The sequence below is a fragment of the Grus americana genome, chromosome 14 (genome assembly GCF_028858705.1).
Source record: "Grus americana isolate bGruAme1 chromosome 14, bGruAme1.mat, whole genome shotgun sequence".
In the NCBI taxonomy this organism is placed as follows: domain Eukaryota; kingdom Metazoa; phylum Chordata; class Aves; order Gruiformes; family Gruidae; genus Grus; species Grus americana.
In genome coordinates, this window is record NC_072865.1 from 11,823,511 (window position 1) to 11,842,866 (window position 19,356).

General features: G+C 50.8%; 1 protein-coding gene across 2 annotated transcripts in view; it reads right to left on the reverse strand.

Moving 5' to 3' along the window:
- Positions 1 to 4,528: 4,528 nt before the first annotated feature.
- STK10 (serine/threonine kinase 10) overlaps positions 4,529 to 19,356 on the reverse strand; it is a 51,979-nt gene continuing 37,151 nt past the window's right edge. For both annotated transcript variants that reach the window (XM_054841968.1, XM_054841969.1), the window contains 12 exons: positions 18,790 to 18,924; positions 17,488 to 18,024; positions 13,672 to 13,802; positions 11,600 to 11,723; positions 10,170 to 10,349; positions 9,836 to 9,928; positions 9,548 to 9,677; positions 9,018 to 9,142; positions 8,305 to 8,493; positions 7,866 to 7,991; positions 7,478 to 7,591; positions 4,529 to 7,363 (listed from right to left, as the gene is read on the reverse strand). In XM_054841968.1, the coding sequence (XP_054697943.1) occupies positions 7,223 to 7,363; positions 7,478 to 7,591; positions 7,866 to 7,991; positions 8,305 to 8,493; positions 9,018 to 9,142; positions 9,548 to 9,677; positions 9,836 to 9,928; positions 10,170 to 10,349; positions 11,600 to 11,723; positions 13,672 to 13,802; positions 17,488 to 18,024; positions 18,790 to 18,924 (2,025 nt within the window). In that variant the 3' untranslated portion in view covers positions 4,529 to 7,222. The remainder of the gene's footprint in view (positions 7,364 to 7,477; positions 7,592 to 7,865; positions 7,992 to 8,304; positions 8,494 to 9,017; positions 9,143 to 9,547; positions 9,678 to 9,835; positions 9,929 to 10,169; positions 10,350 to 11,599; positions 11,724 to 13,671; positions 13,803 to 17,487; positions 18,025 to 18,789; positions 18,925 to 19,356) is intronic.

Here is a 19,356-nt window from a genome sequence, read left to right on the forward strand (position 1 = left end):
CTAGCTTTAGAAGGAGTGATAGCTGCAGCACAGAGATGGTGTAGGACATTGGAGGTGCTGGGCAGGCAGCTGATGAACAGCCGGAGCCCCAGGTGCCACCAGCTGAAGCACCCCCCGCACATGGGACCCTGCACAGCACGCCGGCAGGGTGGGAGAGCTGTCCAGATGGCCAGCACAGTAAGGACCAGCAGCAGAAGCAAAGTGTGAGGACAAGCAGGGAAGTCGATGAGATGGCTCTGAAAGGAGCCTCATCCCTACTCGTGCTTCTGTCATCTCATATTGGCCACAGACTCGAGGGGACAGAAATCCTCACTCCAGACTGTCACTTTAGCACAGAACCAGAGTGTGGATTTGGGGGGGAGGGACACAAGTTCTGCCCATTTTTACAGCCACAATGTCCATTCCCTGCACTGCCCCTCCACGAGGCCCGTCCCCAGGTGCTGTGGAGCACCATACTGCCGTGCACCTTCATCAGTGACCTTCATGCTGGTGTCCTCCTTTCCTTTAGTCCTGGCCCTGCAGCCACAGTTGGGAACCCACAAGAGACGGAGTGAACACCACATGGTGACGCTGTGAAGGACGCCTCACTCCTGAGCTTGAGGCAGCCCAGAAGGACACAGACAGTGCTTTGCCTGGAGAAGCTTTGTGCTCACCTCCCCTTCTCAGGGGTGCACGAAACCTTTGGGTATTCCCTTGATGATAAATCCATTTCCCTGTGCGACAAGGGCCCCACATGGAGATGCGCGACATAGAAAGCAAAAGCAGAACATATGCATGACCTCTTACAGCTCTTACAGCATCTTGGACCTACCTGCTCCAGGGACCAGACCCCGGTTTCCTGCCGTCACCCTTCCAGCTCCTTTCTGTGTACTGCCCATGACTGCCACATGCTGCTGAGCTGTCGGGACATTCCTTTATATCTGGTACAAATCACGCATATCAGACAGCCAGCTTGTTACACACAGGGGGTTATTTTATCCATGTCTTCCAGTGTAAACCCACTCCAGGCCTACAAATGCTGGCAGGGAGCCAAGTGACTGCACAAAATCAATCGAAAGCACTTAAGCATCGCCATTGCTTCCCCTGCACCATAACCTGCTTAGAGGTGGCTGAAGTGACTCCCTCACACCCAGACCCCAACAGCACCGGGCACTGGCTGCAGCCCGACTGCTTACACGTGCCCAGGAACAAGCAAAGGTTAGAGACAATCACAGCTAACGCTGCAAAATGGTTCCTGTGTTTAATTAACGGGTCTGACGAGAGCTGTTGGGATGAGCGGAGCACAGCTTTGCATGCTGACCTGATTGCCTCCCAAGGGAGGCACACTGGGAAGCCGGCTGTAGAGCCGTAAAGCCTGGCTTGGGTTCTACTGCACGGTGGTAATTTATCAAGGAAACTGGCAAGTGTTTGCTAAGGGAGCCCAAATGAGGGTTTTTGTGATCGACCTGGGAGTTCCGTACTTGGCCCACACCTCTGGTGGTGTGGCTGCAGGAGCAGCAGAGATCTGGCAGCAGCACTTCCTACGATGAGTTTAGGTGGTACGAGGATATAGGTGCAACTGAGGGGAGTTTTGGAATAAACAAGTCATCTCCTGCTGCCCTAAGCAAAGGCTGAAGTATTGTTAAGCCAAACAAAATACATGGAAAAGCTCTCTCTACTGAAGAGACTTCCTCAATCCACGTGCACCCTCCTTTCTCTCTGTCAGGATCAGCTGAGCAATTTAAAGCAAGAGGGCAAATGACTTCTGAAAAGCCAGCCATCAGCTTGGACATGTAAATGGGTTTCTGCTTGGCTATAAGCAGGCTCCAGCTGTTCAGGCACAGCTGGGCTGTCCCTGAGGTCTGTCAGGTGCTAGAGATGGAATGGAATGAGAAAGCAGTGCCCCACTGTCAGCCCTGAACTCCAGAGGAAACACTACCTGCAGTCCTTCTGGCACAAGGAGTCCACTATTGCTGCTTGCTTTTTAATTTAAGAATTATGAATGTGTGCCAGGTGGCTAAATGTTCCCGGTCCTCCTCTGTGTACAGGACAAACGCATCTGTCTTCCCTGAGCTTCCTTACAAAGATCAGTTGAAAATGATGCTCCTACCACAACACAGGGCAAATGTGCAGCTGAAGCCCAGCAGGGCAGTGGTTACCCACTGTATCACCAGGGCTGGATTGCACTGATTCTCAGCTGCCACCAGGAATGATTTTCCACTGCTTTGACCCCAGTATTGCTGGTTTTAGCTGTGTGGTGTGGATGACACCCATCACAGTCAGCCTGGCAGCAGATTGCACCCATCCTGCACAGAGATATGGCAGCAGGGAGAAGCAGACCCCGTGGAGGGGATGCTCAGCCCTCAAAGAGGGACAGGTTGTCCTGGCACTTGTGTGCCAGTGGGCAGGGGAACCCTGGAAAACTCCTGAGGACAACGCTAGGGTGGGAAGCAAAATACCGAAGCATTGATGAGAAGCAGAGATCCAGTGAAAGATGTGCTATAGCGAATGATGAATCCAGGAAAAAGAGTGAGCAAACATTTCAGTGCAAGGGGACAGCTCAGCTCCGGCTCTGTGCTTGTGCAGGCGCACAGTTGGGCTCCGGAGCCGCTGTTTCAGTGTGCGTGCCACCTAGTGAACAAGAGAAAAAAGAGCAAACATCGCTTCTGCTACCCTTGCAAGCCTGGAAACCAGGCCCAGGGGAGTCCCAGTGGGTGCTTGTGAGGGCAGGCGGGGTGCCAGGGCGATGTGTCCTCGCCACCCAGCCCCATCCCACCCTGGAGAGGGGCAACAACAAACCCCATCAGCAAGGCAAAGCCACCAGCCTCTAGAGAGGCTTGGCTTGCTCAAGCCCTGGGTAGTTTGGCATTTGGAGAATTAAACCAGTGGCCAACACAGCAGGAGAACATGCAATAGCATTTGGTTTAAGAGGGTGCAGATGACTTTTGACGGAAGTGCCTACAGCAGTGCTCACCTCCGGCTGCCCTCCTGCAGCAAGGGAGGGAGAGAGGATGCAGCAATAGGAGGAAGGTAGCTAGGCACAAGCCCCAACTCCATGATTATCCCTGCCTTCCCTGCTTTTTCTTCCCCCCCACAGTTACATTGACCCCCATCATAGTACAAATGCTGCAAAAGTCTTTGGGCAGCTCGGAGGAAGTAATGAGGAGAGCTGAGACAGCTGCCACAGCACCAGTAACTTTTCAGGGCTGTCATCTCTACTTTTAAAAAATCAAGAAAGATTTTTACTTCTGTTCTGTTTTCAGCATTACACCAGGGCAGGATGGCAGATAACAGTTATTTCTGGAATACACAGTACTTTCCACTTATTTATAAGTATCCTCAATGTTGAAGGTCCCCTCAGGCACTGCCAAGGACACGCAGATGAAGTTACATATTCCCATGAGATAATCTGCTTCACTGGGATACATTGAGCAAGGCCATTTCTGACCAGTGTGTCCCAGGGGACAGTGCAGTCCTGGTACATGCAAATGAAGGAGATGGCTAATTATGTGTTCTCAGCTACTTCATTTCTTATTATCTCATGGAGCAAGGAGACAGGCATCCGGATGCTTTGCTCTTGTCCTTCTCTGACCACAGAGCTGCCCGTGTAAACCCACCCTCCCAACTTAGAGTATCAACTCCCTCTCCCCTTCACCACCTCGCATCTGAACTCACAGCCTGTGATATTACCTAACCAGGGTGGACACAGGTAGCAAGACAATTTCCCACATGAAACCCAAGGTATAAGTTGGCAGGCTCCGGAGCAACCTTCCAAAACTGAGGGGAAAACCCTACCAACTCCCTGGGCTTGTGTCAAAGCTGCCTTTGCACATCGTGTGTCCTTGCTTGGCATCTGAATGAAAGAAATCATAACTAAACCGGCACGTAAAAATCCCCAAGCACAATATGAAGACCCCACAGGCCCTGCGGATGGTTACAGGGGTGGTGGGAGCTTTTCTGAGCACCCCAGGGGGGCAAGCAGAGGTCTCCCCCTGCACTGACAGGGGAAGATGTGATCTGTATCTTGGCCTCAAAACCCATTTCCAGGATCCAAGCACTTCTGAGCTGAAGGCAGAGTGAGGAGGAAGCAGAAGGGACATCCCTTAGGACCTCCTTGTCCCAAAAAAGCAAGGGAGTGGAGGCAGTTGACTGGCATCTTGTTACAGGCAGACAAGCTAATAAAAAAAGGAAGAAAAAGCCATGCATGCATGGTGTCCACGCTTCAGAGAACAGGCTGCAGTACTCCCTCTTCACCAAGCAGGGTCAGCCGAGCACTATTTTAACGCACAACGAAGCCACCGAGACAACGGCTGCTGCACTTCTACCAGTTTCACCGTCTTAGCAAAGATGTTATGCTGCTGAGCTGCAGCATGCAGCAGAAGTGCTTCTGAAGCACCTAGCTCTATTTTGAAGAACTGGAAGTTCAGCCTCGCAAGGTTCACATGCCAGAACTGGCTCTGGAGGTTTCTGTAAGTCAACAAAACTCAGACTAGAAGCAAAGCTGATCTGAGGCCACAGATCAGGCAGGAAATCAGACACATGCCCAGGATTCTCAGTCTGTTACTTTATTAGAAGGGTCTTTACATCATAGTGGTGGCCCCACTGAAGACATTTTACAAAATATTTAAAAAACCTTTTTATTCAAAGCCACATTTAAAAAAATGGCATCCCATCCCCCCTCAAAAATAAGTTGGATTTATTCATGGTTCCTTCTGAACAGGAAACAACAAAACATCCGCTTTTGAAAGGAGGGGGGGGGGAACCCAAACAACCCACCCTGTAAACATGACAATCAGATGATGTGCTCCCCTGCCCTCTCCTAGAAGAGAGGGACATGGTACTACAGTCCCTGGCACACCCAGAGAGGAAACAAAAACCATTCCCACCATCTATTAGCAAAAGCAAAACTATGTTGCTAGCTCCAGGCTGCAAATAAGCTGGACTGGAGAAAGGGACAACCAATTTACCATGGGGGAATCATATCAGCTCTTTAAAAGCCCCCAGGAACAGTCTCCTTCCTGATGGCTGCACAATAGCCCGAGAGAGCTGACACTCCCACGGCTGGAGAAGCAAGCAGTCAGAGGCGGCAAAGCCCTTCAGCTGGAGGAGGTATGTTATGAACAGCATGCTGCAAGTCACGTGTAACACATGAAAGGACAGGCACCAGGTACTTATTTCTGTGACAACCACCATTTCATAGAATAGCTCCAGCCTGACCCCAGTGGGACCAAGAACAAAACCGCTGGGGCTGCCAGCACACGTTTCTAATGCAACTGAAAGGCTCAAACCAGCGCATTGCCCTGGTTCAGGAACAACCCTCTGCATTCGTTAATTTTACATCAGCTCACAACCTGGCATTATCATCATATCTGAAAGGCACAGTCCATGCTTTCGGAGATGGGAGAGGCAGTCTTCCTGGGGGAACAGGCTAGTTACTGAAAAGCTGCTATGCAGTCTGCTTGCAAAGGGTCCCAGCCCTTAGATGTCCATCTAGGCTATATTTATTAATAGAGACATTAATGGTATAGATTCATAAGAACTTGGAATGGCCCAAATGGATGTACTCTTACTAGTTTGCAGGAAGCTTATAAATATGTATCATGAACTCTAAATGATAGAACTCTAACACTCCTCAGATACAGAGGTCTTAAAGACCTGGGGGCTGACTCCTTCAGCTAGGTACCTAGAAGCATAGCACATCACACGCCACCTTTTCCTGAAATGCCAGTGTCTCTCTAAATCAACATATGACAGTTTAATATAACTACTTTTTTTTTTTAAGCAGAAGCATTTTTTTCTTGCTAGGGAAACAGGCCTAAAACAAACAACATTGTCCAGAGATCAAAAGAGAGAAAAACTTAAGTGCTACCTTACACCTTTTGGTTGTGTAAAGAAGAAGGTGCTGCCCAATGAGGTCTGTCCCCTGGGTCCTACCCAGCAGCTCAGCCCAGCACTGCCTTGTGCAGGTGGGGAAGGGCAGCCCAACCGAGACATCACCATGGAGCAGAAAGGACAGAGGGCTGGGCCTGCCACCGCTCTGCTGCGCGACTCTAAGCTGAGGAGAATCATCCAAGAAACTGTGGCACATCATAAGGAGATGAAACATTAGTGGAGGAAGTGATGCTGAGAGTAACAAGTCACTGTGACCTGTTTTTGCATCTCTTCTTCCCTTGCATCCCTTGTTTCAAGACTCCTTTATTCTTTCCAAATGATGCTTTGCAGCCCATAACCCTGACTGCTGGCTTACCCATGTGGCCCAGCACTTAGGAAAAAAAAAAATCTCAAGCACATGTATGATCATGAGAGCTCCGGCAATAACACCCTTCGGCCCCTCACTTGTTCTTCCCAGAAGGCACTTGGCCGTGACCGATACCTCACTGTGTCGGCGCAGGACTGAGCACTGTTACAAACCTCCCCCTTGCACGTACACACACGCTTCTTCAAGAGACAAAAGCCTGCAGCCAGCTGAACAGTTTAATTATGCCATAGTCCAGTCTCTGATAAGATAGTGTTAGCTCGGTGCCAGAGGGACTGTGGTGCCAGCAATCATGGCAAATAAAGAAGCAGAAGCATCTTTGGAAGGACGTCCAGCCAGTGCCCTTTTTGCATAGTCTGTATGGGGAGGAAGAGGAAAGAAAAAACCCAACCCTCCCTCCTCAAAGGCAAAAAAAAATCCAAATCACTGTCTTTCCCTTGAGCAAAAAAGGGCCACAGTAGGTAGAAATAAATCTAAGGCAAGTGGTGGCAGGCCACAAGGCCAAGGTTAGCCTAAGGTAATGCCAAAGCTGCTCTGTCCCAGACTAGTTCTTACAGAGGACCGGGAGGAGAAGCAGCCACAGTGGAGAGAGAGGCCAATAACCCCTGCGCAGAGGGCAGGAGCCATCGCCTGTTTCTCCTGTTCAGAGCAGTTTTATTGCTTCAGTCTGAGTTGACAAGCCTGGTGAGCACCAGGCTCACGAGGTGACGCATCCAGCTAACAGTGCAAGTGCGATCGCAGAAAGGGTCCTGCCTGGCTTCCCAGCGTGGAGCTGTGCTGAGCAGGCCAGCTCCTGGAAAAGCCACCAAGACTTCCAGTCAGCATCCCCCAGTGCAGGACAGAAGCCACATGTATCCCAGACACAAGGGGACAGAAGGGTGCTGTTGTAAGAAGAGGCTGCCAAGAGGATCTTCCAAGTCAAGTTGCCCACCTGCAGCCCAGGAGGACACAGCAAGTATCAGCTGGTGGCCTGCCAGCTGCAGGCTGTTACGAGCTCTCTGCCGAGCTGAACGGGACGAACTTGGCGTGTTTGGTTGGGGATGCTGGCGTCTGTCCATCCGCCTCCTCGCTCAGCTTGAAGAACATCTCCTGCTCACGTTTCTTCTGGTTCAGCTCATCCTCCAGGGCCTTAAGCAGAAAGGAACACACACAAGAGCGTATTTGAGATTGTACTGGAGCTGTGGACACTGTCCCCGCCAACCAGCCAAGCAGGACACCCTGCTCATGCCAAGGAAGCACTACCTTCTTCCGTGGCCTCAGCTTGTCTCGCCACTCCTTCATGTGCTGGTTGTGATTCTCATCCAGGGACTTAAGCTTCTGTGTTTCATGCTCAATCAAGAGGTGACACTTTTCATTCTAAACACAGATCACAAAACCGAACACCATTAAGCAGCTGGGAATATAAATCCAGTGGTTAAACAGGACTCGCATCAGCCAGAGGCACTGAGAGCTCAGAGCTCCAGGGCACATTTAGACACAGCCATAAAAAACGTCTCAAGGCAGAGCAAGGGCACATCAGGTCTAGTTCACTGACAGCCCTCTGCAGCCACTTCTTACAACCTGCTCCCTGTGCTGGAGCAGAATCAGTGCACCGGCAGCTCCGAGAGACCGAGCCACGAGGGATGGGTACCTGCAGCTGCTGGAGCTCGTTCGTGTTGCTCTCACACTGGGCCTGCATGTCCTTCATCTGCGTCTCATGCTTCTGCTGCTGGTGCAGCCGCTCTGCTTTTTGCCTCTTCTCTTCTTGCTGAGCAAACTGGAAGAGAAAAAAGCAAGTGCCCGTGTAGGCAGCGTTGCTCTGATCGCTGAAGCTGGTTGAGAGACTGGCCAACTGGCACTATTATACAGGAAAGAAAGAAAACTCCCAAGGATGCTTCCAACACTAGTCACGATGGAAGCAGCGCTGAAAACCACACCTGATGCCACAGAAGTAAAGACCTCTGATGCCCTGCAGTGGGTTAGAAATTTGGGAACAGTTGCCTTTTTCTGACTTCCCTCTGTCAGTAGGCCAGTGAAGTGCTTTAGCCCCAAGCCAAGCCTCAACCCTGGTGCCCTTTGCAAGACCTGACCTGTTTTATCTTCTCCCGCTGCTCGGATGCACTCCCACTGGAGTGGATGTGAAGGCTCTTCTTGTACATGGCCATGCGCGTCTTCCCTTCGCTCCGCTGGATTTTGGGGAGCCGGGCTTTCTCCTGCTGCTGCCGAATTTTCAGCTGCTCTAACATGCGCTGGTTGTATCGTTGCATTTGCTCCCTTTCCTGCAGCGGCAGAGGGACAGATATCAGAGGAGGAGGGGCACCTCAGGCCAACAAGAAAGTGCTGAGGAGATCAAAGAGAGCTGGAGAGCAAATCTGGGAGTTGCATGGAGGTGGCTGGTGACAGACAGCTCCAAGGGGACAAGAAGTGAGGGCAGGTACTGAACATGCTGTGGAAGCAGAGAAGGGGGCTGGAAGCAAGCAGAAACAACTGTGAGATGTGCCAGTCTTCACTTGCTGCTCTAGGAATCCACCGACCCACAGACTAGACAGTGGCAGATTTCCAGAACAGCCCCCAAAATTCATAACTGCTTCTTGTACATTAAATGCACACAGCACAGAATACACGACCCAAGCAAGCAGGCTGACCTGAGTGTTGTTCTGGTCCCTCTTCACTAATAATGACCAAGTCCCTTAACTCCTAACCCACCCTTACCCACTTACAGCCTGGAAGGGAAACATCCCTTCTGGGGACACCCAGGCACCCTGCCGACCAGCACCGGTGTAGGAAGGTGCTAACTCTTCACCTTCTCATGCTTCCGGAGCAACTCATGCCTCTGGAGGAAATACTGGTCCTTTAGCTGCTGCTTGATAAGCTGGTGTTTCTCCTGTTGCTGATGCTCTTCAAGATCCCAGATGCATGCCTCCCGATCTGAGGAAGGGAGAAGGGTCAGGAGACAACCCACCCTGGCCCCCCAGCTTGGTCACAGGAAGCATCCCAAGCACAAGCAATCCCTACTAAGCAGTGCAGCGGATGTGGAGGGTGATCGTTCACCTCCTGTTTTCCAAAAGAAATTGGTTGCAAATCATATTGGAGAATCGTTTCTTGCAATTATGAAGCCTAATTGGTTCATATTTGTAAAGCGCTTTGAAGATTAAAGCGCTAAGTATTATTATTGTTAAACATTTAGACAGGATCTGGCAAGGCTGTTTTTTCTAAATCCTATCCTGCCAGCTTGCAACTCTGTCACAGCATCTGTTGCGTGGGAAGAGCCAGCGTTGGATAAACCCATCGTTACAGCATTTGCTTCCCTCCTCTACAGCCTTTGCCACCCACCTCTCATGAGCTGCTGCTTTTTGTTCAGGCACTCGCGTTCCTTGTCGCAGATCTCTTTTTTGTTCTGGGCAGTTATATTCTTCATGGCTAGCTCCAGGTCCTCCTTCTGCTTGGCCAAAAACTCCTGTTCCTGGAAGAAAACAGCAGTACCACCATGAGCCATCCTTCTGCTGTAACTGGAAAAGCATCTGGTGGTGTTTTAGAAAGTGCCAATCCCTCAAGGAGGATGGATGTTTCTACTACACGCTTCCCAGTCTTGGAGTTGTAGCAATCTTCTCTCAGCCCTACCATGGTTTGTTTTTTCTGGGCGAAGTCATCCATCTTCACCTTCATGTTCCCTTTGCGCTGTTGCCGTGGCAGCTTCTCAACCTCGTTCTTGACCTTTGGGGAGGGAAATGAGATTTATCAGCAGGTAACTTTAGGCCAAGAGCAACCCCACCTAATGTCACTAAACAGCTGGACCTCAGGAAACACCCAAATATACCAAAGAAAAGCAAGAGCTTCCTGCGAAAATACAAATCACTGCTTCCCTCTCAAGTTCTGCTATGGAGAAATGCTGAAGCTTTCCCAGAAGGAACAGATGCAGGAAACCAGCTTTCCCCCATCCATTCCTCATTTTTACCTCCTTCTTCATCTGCTTTAGCTGCTCCAGGAATTTGACGTGGTCCCGCTCCTGCTCCAGGCGAATGCGCTTGGCCTCCTCCCGCCGGCGCAGTGAGTGATCTTGTTCCATCTTCTCAATCTGCTGCTTCTGCTGCCGTTCGAGGTTTTCCAGTTCAGTGTCATAGAACTTCTTCTTTGCCTGTATGGGAAGGGAACGGAGGTCAACCTCAGCCTCCTCTCCACTTTGTCTCCTTCCAAAAGTTTTAAAAAAAAAAAGGGGGGGGAGGGGAGGGAGAGGTTGTCCTTGCATGGATTAAGCCTCTTTCTTTACTAAACAGAGGAGAGAAATTTCGAATAACACCCCACGAAGCCATCTCTGGTGTGAGCACAAAGCATTTTTGAGTTTGTTCTAGTGCTGATGCATTTCAGGCCTTTCTCCTGCTTACATCCTGATCTGCAACACCTCACTGGGACCCCCGCCAGCCCTGGGCAAACACTAGCAGTCAGTGAAGCCCAAGCATAACAGTTCTTTCTCTGCAGACAAGGATTTCCAAGTTTGAGGGCACTGTGCTCTGACAGCACCTGTGTGTCCGACCTCTCCCTCCCCACGAGCTGCAGGGAGGGAGCACCCGGGTATCAATGACAGCCGATTGCAAACTGCCCCGGGGAGAGGGAAAAGGTGGCAGGTTTGGGGCTTTTGCACATCATGCTGTACGGTGAATAAATCTCACAAGTGAGAAGTGACTTGCTAAGACGGGAATTTACAGACGTGGCATGTCAAGACGGCAGAAATACAACAGAGCACACAAATGAGCGATGGCTCCCAGCCTGTCGCGACGGGATGGGGTTACCAGGTGCACATGCTAGGTGAATTAATGAAGGGGGTTTAAAAGATGGGTCATGAAAGCTTTAAAGGGACTTATCTATGAAATTATTTTCCTTCAACGGAAGCTGCCCATGGAGGGACTAAGTATGTAAGCCCAGTTTATCTTGATTCAATTTACACTCAAAGACTTGCCAGATTTCCTGCTGTCACACGCCGGCCACATCGCTTTCTTATTTAAAGTGGTTTTTTCTGTGAAATACAACAGCACTATAAGCTGTTTCTCACAGTAGCCATGAACAGACATACAAGAAAAGATCATTGAAGAGGGAAAGTCCAGAACAACCCTTCCCCTGCTACACCCTGCCGAGCGACGGCAGTCAGCGCTTCCTGAGCTGTGGGCTGCACGTGCTTAATGCCCACAAAAGCCTGTGTCCCCCACAAATGCATCCCATGCCTCAAATCCCAAAGGGGTTCCTCGGCAGTCCTGCTCCCTCCGGACATGATGGCCCAGGACTGCTGCAACCCAGAGAGCATCGCTCTGTGTGAAGGTTTGCAGGGCATCTGCAGAGAAGTCAAACCAGCCGATACCCAGGAGCTTCCCCTTCCCTTCCCTTCCCACGTACCGTCATTTCTTGCTCAAAGCGCCTGAGCATCTGCTCCAGCTGCAGCTGGTGTTTGCTGTTGAGCTGGGCCTGGTTTCGGTGCTCCTCCTTCTGAAGGAGACGCAGCTCCCGCAGCTCCTGGCGCCTGCAGAGGGTTAAAACGCAGAGAAATAGAGTCAGACAAGTTCAGAGGCATGTGCCTGAGTAGCGATGGCAGAATCAATAACCAGAGCACTTCAGCAGAGAACAAAAGCTGCGCAGCCACCCCGTAGCGCCATGCCACTTGCTCTGAGCACAGGCAGGAGGTAAATGCCAACTGACTGATGTGCTCTCAGGCTCTGTGACACCAGAGCACTGCGAAGAAGCAGGACGCTAATTACGGTAACTGTTGGAATACCATCAGTTTTCACAGGTAGGGCCTGTTAGCATTCACAGCCAGCCCTGTCAAAGCTCCTGAGGTGATTCTGCAGGCACCGCTCCCCCAGCCAACACCCAAAATACCAATTCTGCCAGCTGGGTTAGTGCACACTGGTCTTCAAAACGCAGCTCAGGCCAGGCTGGCACTGCACTGGCCCGGCCCCTGTGCTCTGCACCCATTCTGGCTCACACCTGGATGGTGGAAAGGGCAGTTTTCCCAAATTCTGACCTACCTACCACAATATTGCATCACTCCCCTCATCCAGCTTCACATCCAGTAAAAGGGAGCCTCTGCTCAGATGGTTGCGTTTGAGCCCATTTGCCATGTTTGTGCATCACTGATGTACCATGCAAAAGGAACAACAGCAACAGTTTCCCCGTGCAGGATCCCCACCGTGACCTCCGCTGCTGTGCGTTAGCCTTACACACTGAGTACAACCCTCCCTGGGGGTCCTCCTGGGAAAAGCACTTTGGAACCATTTCTTCTTTCAAAACAAACTCAAGGCCCATTAAATCAACTGGCACAACACAATGTGCTCTCTTCTGATCTCGCCTTCAATTCAATACCTTGGCATGTTCTAAAAAGCCAGAAACAAGCCCCTTAAGTGCAAATCAAGATGCCAGGAGAGTTGCCCACTAGCTAGCCCCAGGGGAATAACCACTTCTCCCAAAAGGTGTTCAGGGACTTGATGCTTTCCAACCCAAGCCTCTCTGTCTCTTCCCCCACCTCACAGATGGAGCAGGTGCTATTTAAAAATTAAAAAGGAACCTCTTTTCAGGGATGCCACCACAGCTGAGAGCAGACCAGGAGAAAGCAGCTGTGCCTGGAAATGCCCTCTACACTAGTACACGTGCTCTCCGTGTTTTATTGGGGTTATATGCACTTCTAACACAAAAATGAGTAGCTAATAAGCTTCTGCATAGATCTGATATTACGGTCTAGGAATAAGGCTGCCGCAGGGACACATAGTGCTTGGGACAGATTATATTCTCAGGGAGTCCCTCAGAGCAGCACAACAGAACCTAGAATAGGGCATCAAGCAAAACAATTTGTATTTTAATTATTTTAAGGGACTTTTCATTTCAGTGCTGCTACTGATATTAACACAGTTAGAAACAGCAGTTTCTCTTCCTGAGAACAGATCGTGGAGGTTTGAAAGCTCTAAGATCCACAAAGGAATCATAAAGACTTAAGCAGGGAGGATACACTCATGAATATTAAGTCACACTCTAAGTTTACAACTCCTTTGGCCTTTATGTTAATGAAGTCTGAAGAGATACAAGAACAAAAGGAAGAGGACCATCTTGAGAACATTTCTGTGCTTATTTCCATGGACCCAACACATCTACAGCCCTGGAGACACATTCAGCCATCCCCAGAGGACAGAGCCAGCCACAGCACCAGCTTCTCTCATCACAACCTTGCTGCATCTTATCCCCAAGACACATCCCTCGTTCCCCTGCATGCAGAGCTCAGCTTACGCAGTACAGCTAGCCCTCTGCCAGCCAAGGAAAAGCTAAAAGAAGTGACATCCACAGTGGACAGTTGTCCTGTCCAAGTGGGACCAAGACAGAAAATGAGAGGACTTTAGGTCACTCCTGGATTTGCTTGCAGAGAAGAAAACCCTGCCCCGGCTTGGCACCCTGCCCTCCCTCCATCCCAGTGACCCACTTGCCTGAGAAATCTCATCTCTTCATCCTTCTTCTCATCCTCGCTGATGATCTTCGAGGTGGTGACGCTCACCTCTACTCCATCCACCACAAACTTGCGAGTGCGCTTCAGCGTCTTCTTGTGCATCTGGGAATCCTGAGTTTGGCAGGGACGGGAAGGAGGCGGCCATGAAGCAGCTCCCCGGCTTGTTGCACGGGGTGCTACGGCTGGAAGCCTCAGAGCAATTTTGATGCCATGGTTAATGAAGAACATAAGCAAGGAAACCACACTGAGCAAAAATCATCAGCAGATTTGGAGCTGCCATTCAAGCCTTGCTACCATGTCGCAGTATGGTGTGATTTCCACCCTGGAGAAACCTGACCTGGAGGAGAGGCAACCCACCACCTGAAGACCCTTCCTTGTCTGTCCAACAAAAACAAAGCCTGATGGTGGACACTAGGACCCCCCCTGAATTGCAGTGCTGAGGAATCCACACAAGAGGAAGCTTGCAATGGTTCCTTTTAAGGCTCCTACACCTCCTTGCAGGTGTCTGAGGCAGGGAAGGCCCCCACATCATGCTGCAATTGCAGATGGAACCACAGAGAACAAGCCAGCCCTGCCCAAAGGCTCAGCGCTCGGGTCCTCTGGCCCTCATTACAATACTTCACTAATCACAACCAGCTCCGAGCCCCCCTCAGTGACCTCCACAAAGCACAGCCCAGCTCACTTTCATTAGCATAGGCAGAGACAAGTGCCAGGAGCACCGTGTCCTCTCCCAGCAGTGCCACAGCAGGTCAGCATCCCCCTGCAGGGTCAGCAGCCCAGGCCTGGCTGAAGGACTGCGACCAGGGAATCAGTTTCCTTGGTAAAAAAAAAAAAATAAAAAATATATATATGAACAACTTGAATCATACAGGGAAAGCATAGTGGTGGAATGAGCAAAGGCTCCCTGAAGTCCTCTTGCTCTTACAGTGATGACCATTACAGATATAGAAGATGACAGAAGAGCTTCACATGAGCCTGCAAGGCCCAAAGCAAGCCCCTGGAGAGCTTGCTGCAATGGAGGAGCCAGAGAAACTCCAAGGGCATGCAGCTTGCTCACTGCATAACAATGTACCACTATAGCAGTGGTTCAACCAACACAGAGAAATTGGTGCAAAAAGGTTTGCATGAGACCAGCTTAGGTCACGAAGGCTCATACTGCTCAAAACCAAATTGGAACAGCTGGCTAAAACTCCTGCATTTCCCAAATGAGAAAATGCCAACATTCAGCTGCCTGTGCCAGTCCCGGTGCTCAGTAACACCCCGACTCACTGCCTGAGCCCGGCAACCCAGGGCTGCTACAGCCAGGCTGGTGCCTGGTCCGCAAGTGATCCCCAGGCTCCCTGCCTTATTCATGGAGCTACTCAAACGCAGATCTGAAAACAGAATTGTTAATTTTCTCCTGGTCTTTTCTGTTATCCCTCGGTAGCAGGCCAGCATCCCCTCCTGAAGATGAGTAAAAGTATTTTCAAACATTACGGGAATATTAATTGTTCTCCAGAGAAGAGTCTGAGAAACTGTGCTCATACGGGATGCTGACTTTGAGTCCCCACTGTGAGCACACTTCACAGCACACACCCCAGCGGGCCTCCTCCAGCTCCCAAGGGCTTCACCCAAAGCTGGGAACTCCCTGTACTCCCAGGTCAGACTTCAGAAATTCAAGCTGGATACTCAAAAGAAGGAGATCCCTCCAGAAGCAGTTGTATCTGAGAAAGTTTGGTTTACCTTTTCAAAACCCTTCCATCTCCTTCTGCTTATTTCTGTCTGTTTTCTCTGCCAGCTGCAGGCTCCCAAACTCACTAGTAGATTTCCTATCCCTAATCTTTCTAAAAAAAAAAAAAAAAAAGAAAAAAGACCTAGATACTTTTTGCCCAAACCTGTTTTTTTCTTTTTTTTTGGACTAAACTATAAGCAACTGGAAAGAGTCTGGTCATGAAAGAGTCACCTTAACTTTGCAGTTTAGCCTGTGATAAAAAGCATGTAATAGTTAATGTTTACAACCAGAAAGAGTTTAACTCTTTGCTGCCCCTTCTCTTGCTGCAACCTGCCTGACACCCTGTGCACAAAACCCAGCAGCACCAGGAACATGAGCAAGGGCAGAGCAGAGGAGTTGAACCCCACGAAGCTAAAGCTGGGCAAGGAGCCTGGGTGAGGAGGGAGCAGCACAGCCTGGTACCCCCCTGCACTCACAGCTCATTGTGCAAAGCAGAGGCTTCAAGCACAGCATCTCTCCCAGTGCCCCCCAGCAGCATCCCTCCTGGAGAACAGCTCTGCCTGAAGGCCTTGCTCGGAGAGATGCCATTTAGTTTGTTCTGAGCATTACCTCTGGCTGGGGCAATTCACACCATGATCTAACATGACCATCTCTTTGGACTTACTCCCTGTAAAAAAACTCCTTTCCCCTTCTAGGGGACCAACTGGGGAGAGCAATTACACGTGTGGCATCGCGTTCACCTTTGGCTGGCCTCAAGAAGACCAGGTGTCATGGGAAAGGCAGTGAGGAGGGGTAAATTGCTTGGAAGAGCATCACACTTCCCTCATTCGGGATCCACATTGATTGCGGGCTCCTGTGGGGAATGCTGGCTCTCACGCTTACAGCAGGAGACCGGGGGGAGGAAAGTTTTGCCGAGAATGGTTTTCAGGCATTGTTTCTGTGCTGGGAAGCTATCACTCATGCAGGCAATCGGATAAAGATCTTGTGCAACACATCACTCTGCCCCCTCAAGTCGCACATATTTCTTCTTCTGAAGCTCAGAAAATATCATTCCAGTTATTTTGCCTCTTCCTCTAAGCCATGCTGACCTGGCTGGCTCTGGCTCACAAGCATTCCCAGCCTCCAGAAAGCTTTAGCAAAAGCCAAGGAGGTCCTCATGCAAGTCACTGCTGACAAAAAGCAGGCCAGATGTATGGCAGGTTGGAAAAATTGAGAGAGGCACCTGCCCAAATAGGCTTTCTCCTGGGGCTAGGTGTTCTAGGAAAAAGCAGCAGAGTGATGGGCAATGGATAAAGTTTAGAAAACCACATTTTGGGTTTCATACTTGTCCTTGCTCTGACTGTGTACAACTGCACAAGTCAGACGAGTGGCATGGTTACTTCTCAGGGACCTAAAATAGCTACAAAACATCATACTTCCACTAGATTTCAGTGGCCTGGGACAGCAGAGGACATACGTACCTGCAGTAGCTCCACCAAGAACTTCTCCTTCCCTTAAGAATGTGCCACATGCCCATGGTACAGCTTAACACAGCAGTATGTGCTGTGCTGCCCTGAGCCCAGCTGGGACAGGCTTCCCATAGACAGGGAAAACAAACCATCGAAGGCTTTGCACTAGGGATGTGCCTCCTCCCTCCTTGCTGGCCCTGCATTTATTTGCAGACCTCCAAGCCTGGACACTCACATCACAAGCCAACCTTTCCAGCTATCTCACCAAATAGCACTGGGGTGGCACCTGCATGGTCTTTAGCATTGTGCTAAATTAATATTCCTGGACCCTCTGTCTTCATCCAGCCTCTGTCCTCTCCTGCTTTACCTGCTCCTTCAGGCACAGGGCAGATGAGGGGCAACTCACTTTCTCCTCCTGTGGTCAAAGATCAGCCCCATCTAGAGTACAGCATGCTGCTTTCTCAAGAAGGAGTTTAAGGCGCTACGGCTGAAATGTGCATGTGCACAGCTGCTCAAGGAAAAGATCTGAATTTCAGGGACTTGGCTAAAGGGGTGGGCGGGGAGGGGGAACACTCAGCACTTTTTGACAGGGTTTTGCTGCCCTTCCTTATCCACACCCTCTGCCCACCACTCTCACCTTCAGGGAGATGGAGCCGCTCTCTCTGTTGAGGGACAGGTCAGCAGACAGAGAGATGGTGAGGTCCATGCTTTCAGAGGCTGAAGTGCTGCCAGAATCCGAATCCCCTTTGGACCGGCTGCCGGGGAACAGAGCCGGGGAATCCAAGTTCCCATTGGCAAGCTTCTCCTCCATGAAGTTCTCCAGGTGGCTGCTCTCCGGTCGCTCCCCGATGCTTTTTCGCTCCCTGCTGCCTGGCTTGGGCTGCTTGTCCCCTTCCGTTGAGTTACCCAACCGTCCAGGCTGCGAGATGATGTCTGGCTTGCCCTGGGTGGCCAAGGTGGTAGAGCTAGTTTTTGTGGACTGATTGCTCTCCAATTTGTCATTGTCACTGCTTATGCCTTCATCTGAGACTTTATCGCTCTGTCCATCTGTGGTCTCCTTGCCAGTCTCCACAGGCCCATTCGCTGCCTTGGCCAAGGAAGAGTCCGGAGGCTTCTCCCCATCAAAACTCAGCTGACTCGCCTCAGAGGGGTCCCGCTTGTGCTTACCAGGGGGCTGGAAAGACAGCAAAGGGAAGGTGTTGGGCTTTGCACCACTGCTTTAACACGACTGCAAGAGCTGCAAGTCCCCACGCTTCAGAGCGAAGTCGCCCACAGCTAAAGAGTTATTGGGAGGAAATCTTCCCTTTTAGGACATCCATCCTGGGATACTTCTGTCTTTCTCGAGGTGTGTGGTCCCAAGGACCATGGACACTGGCTGGATGGAAACAGCATAGTGGGGAAGTTCCAGAACCTGAAAATTCTTAAGAGACAACCTAGGAGTTTGCATATTGAACACCTTTTCCCATGGGTAACTCCACCATGGATTAATCACCGCCCTTTGCCACAGAAGAGGGAGGTCAAGGCATGTCCCCAGGCAGCCCTTCAAAGAGCCCAGCTCAGGGGCAGATTTGTCCAGCTCCCTCCTATGGCTGGTGGTGCCTCACCGCTGCACCACATGCTGCTGGCATTGCTTCCACTCCAGCTTCTCCATCCTGTATCAAGGCCTACTTTTCACTTTTTTCCTTTTTCTTTAAACACTTTTTGCAAGCCCCTCCTGCAAGCGGGTAGCTGGGCCACCCACCAGCATCATTGTTTCTCCATGCCCTTGGCAGCCACTGAGAAACAGCCCCTCCCTGGCCAAGCAACTGCTTCCCCCTCCACCTGATGGGGCCCAGAATAGCTGTAAACCAGCCTTTTGGAGCCTAGAAAAGTTGCCGGGCTCTTTTGCCCACCGCGGCCGCACTAGCAAACTTGCCAGCACAGGGCCAGGAGCGCTCACCGAGGCAGACTCCGACGAGTCATCTTCTTCCGCTTCATCTCGACTGTCCTCAATCTCTTCCATCACCTCAGCCTTGGCCTCGGCCACCAGCTCGCGCAGGGCCCGGTTGCTGGTCACCTTGCTGACGAAGGGATGCTGAAAAGCCAAGCACAATGCACATGTGTGAGGTGGCCAAAAGCCAGAGCTTGTGGCTGAGTGAGAACATGTGGAGGGCAACAGCGAGGACCACTTCTTGCTTTTAAACAACTGCAAAGACCTAAGGATGTGGTTCTTGCCAGTGTCACCAGGTTTAACCCCCCCAAATGAATTTACAGATACGTGCTGCACGTGTGAGAAAGAACAAGAGAGAACACAATGCTGAGGTTAAGCGCCAGCTCTGCACGCAGATGCTCAAAGCGTGGTGCTCTGCAAAGCTGCTTTATGTCAATGTCCCCCAAAGGAGAGCACCAGCTGCATTTAAACAAGGGGCTCTCGCCACAGAGCAGACATCCCCACCTTGCCACGGGTGGGCTGAGCTCTGGCGTGCAGGTCCGAGCCCATGCGGTGCCACTGGCAGCAGGGCAAGAG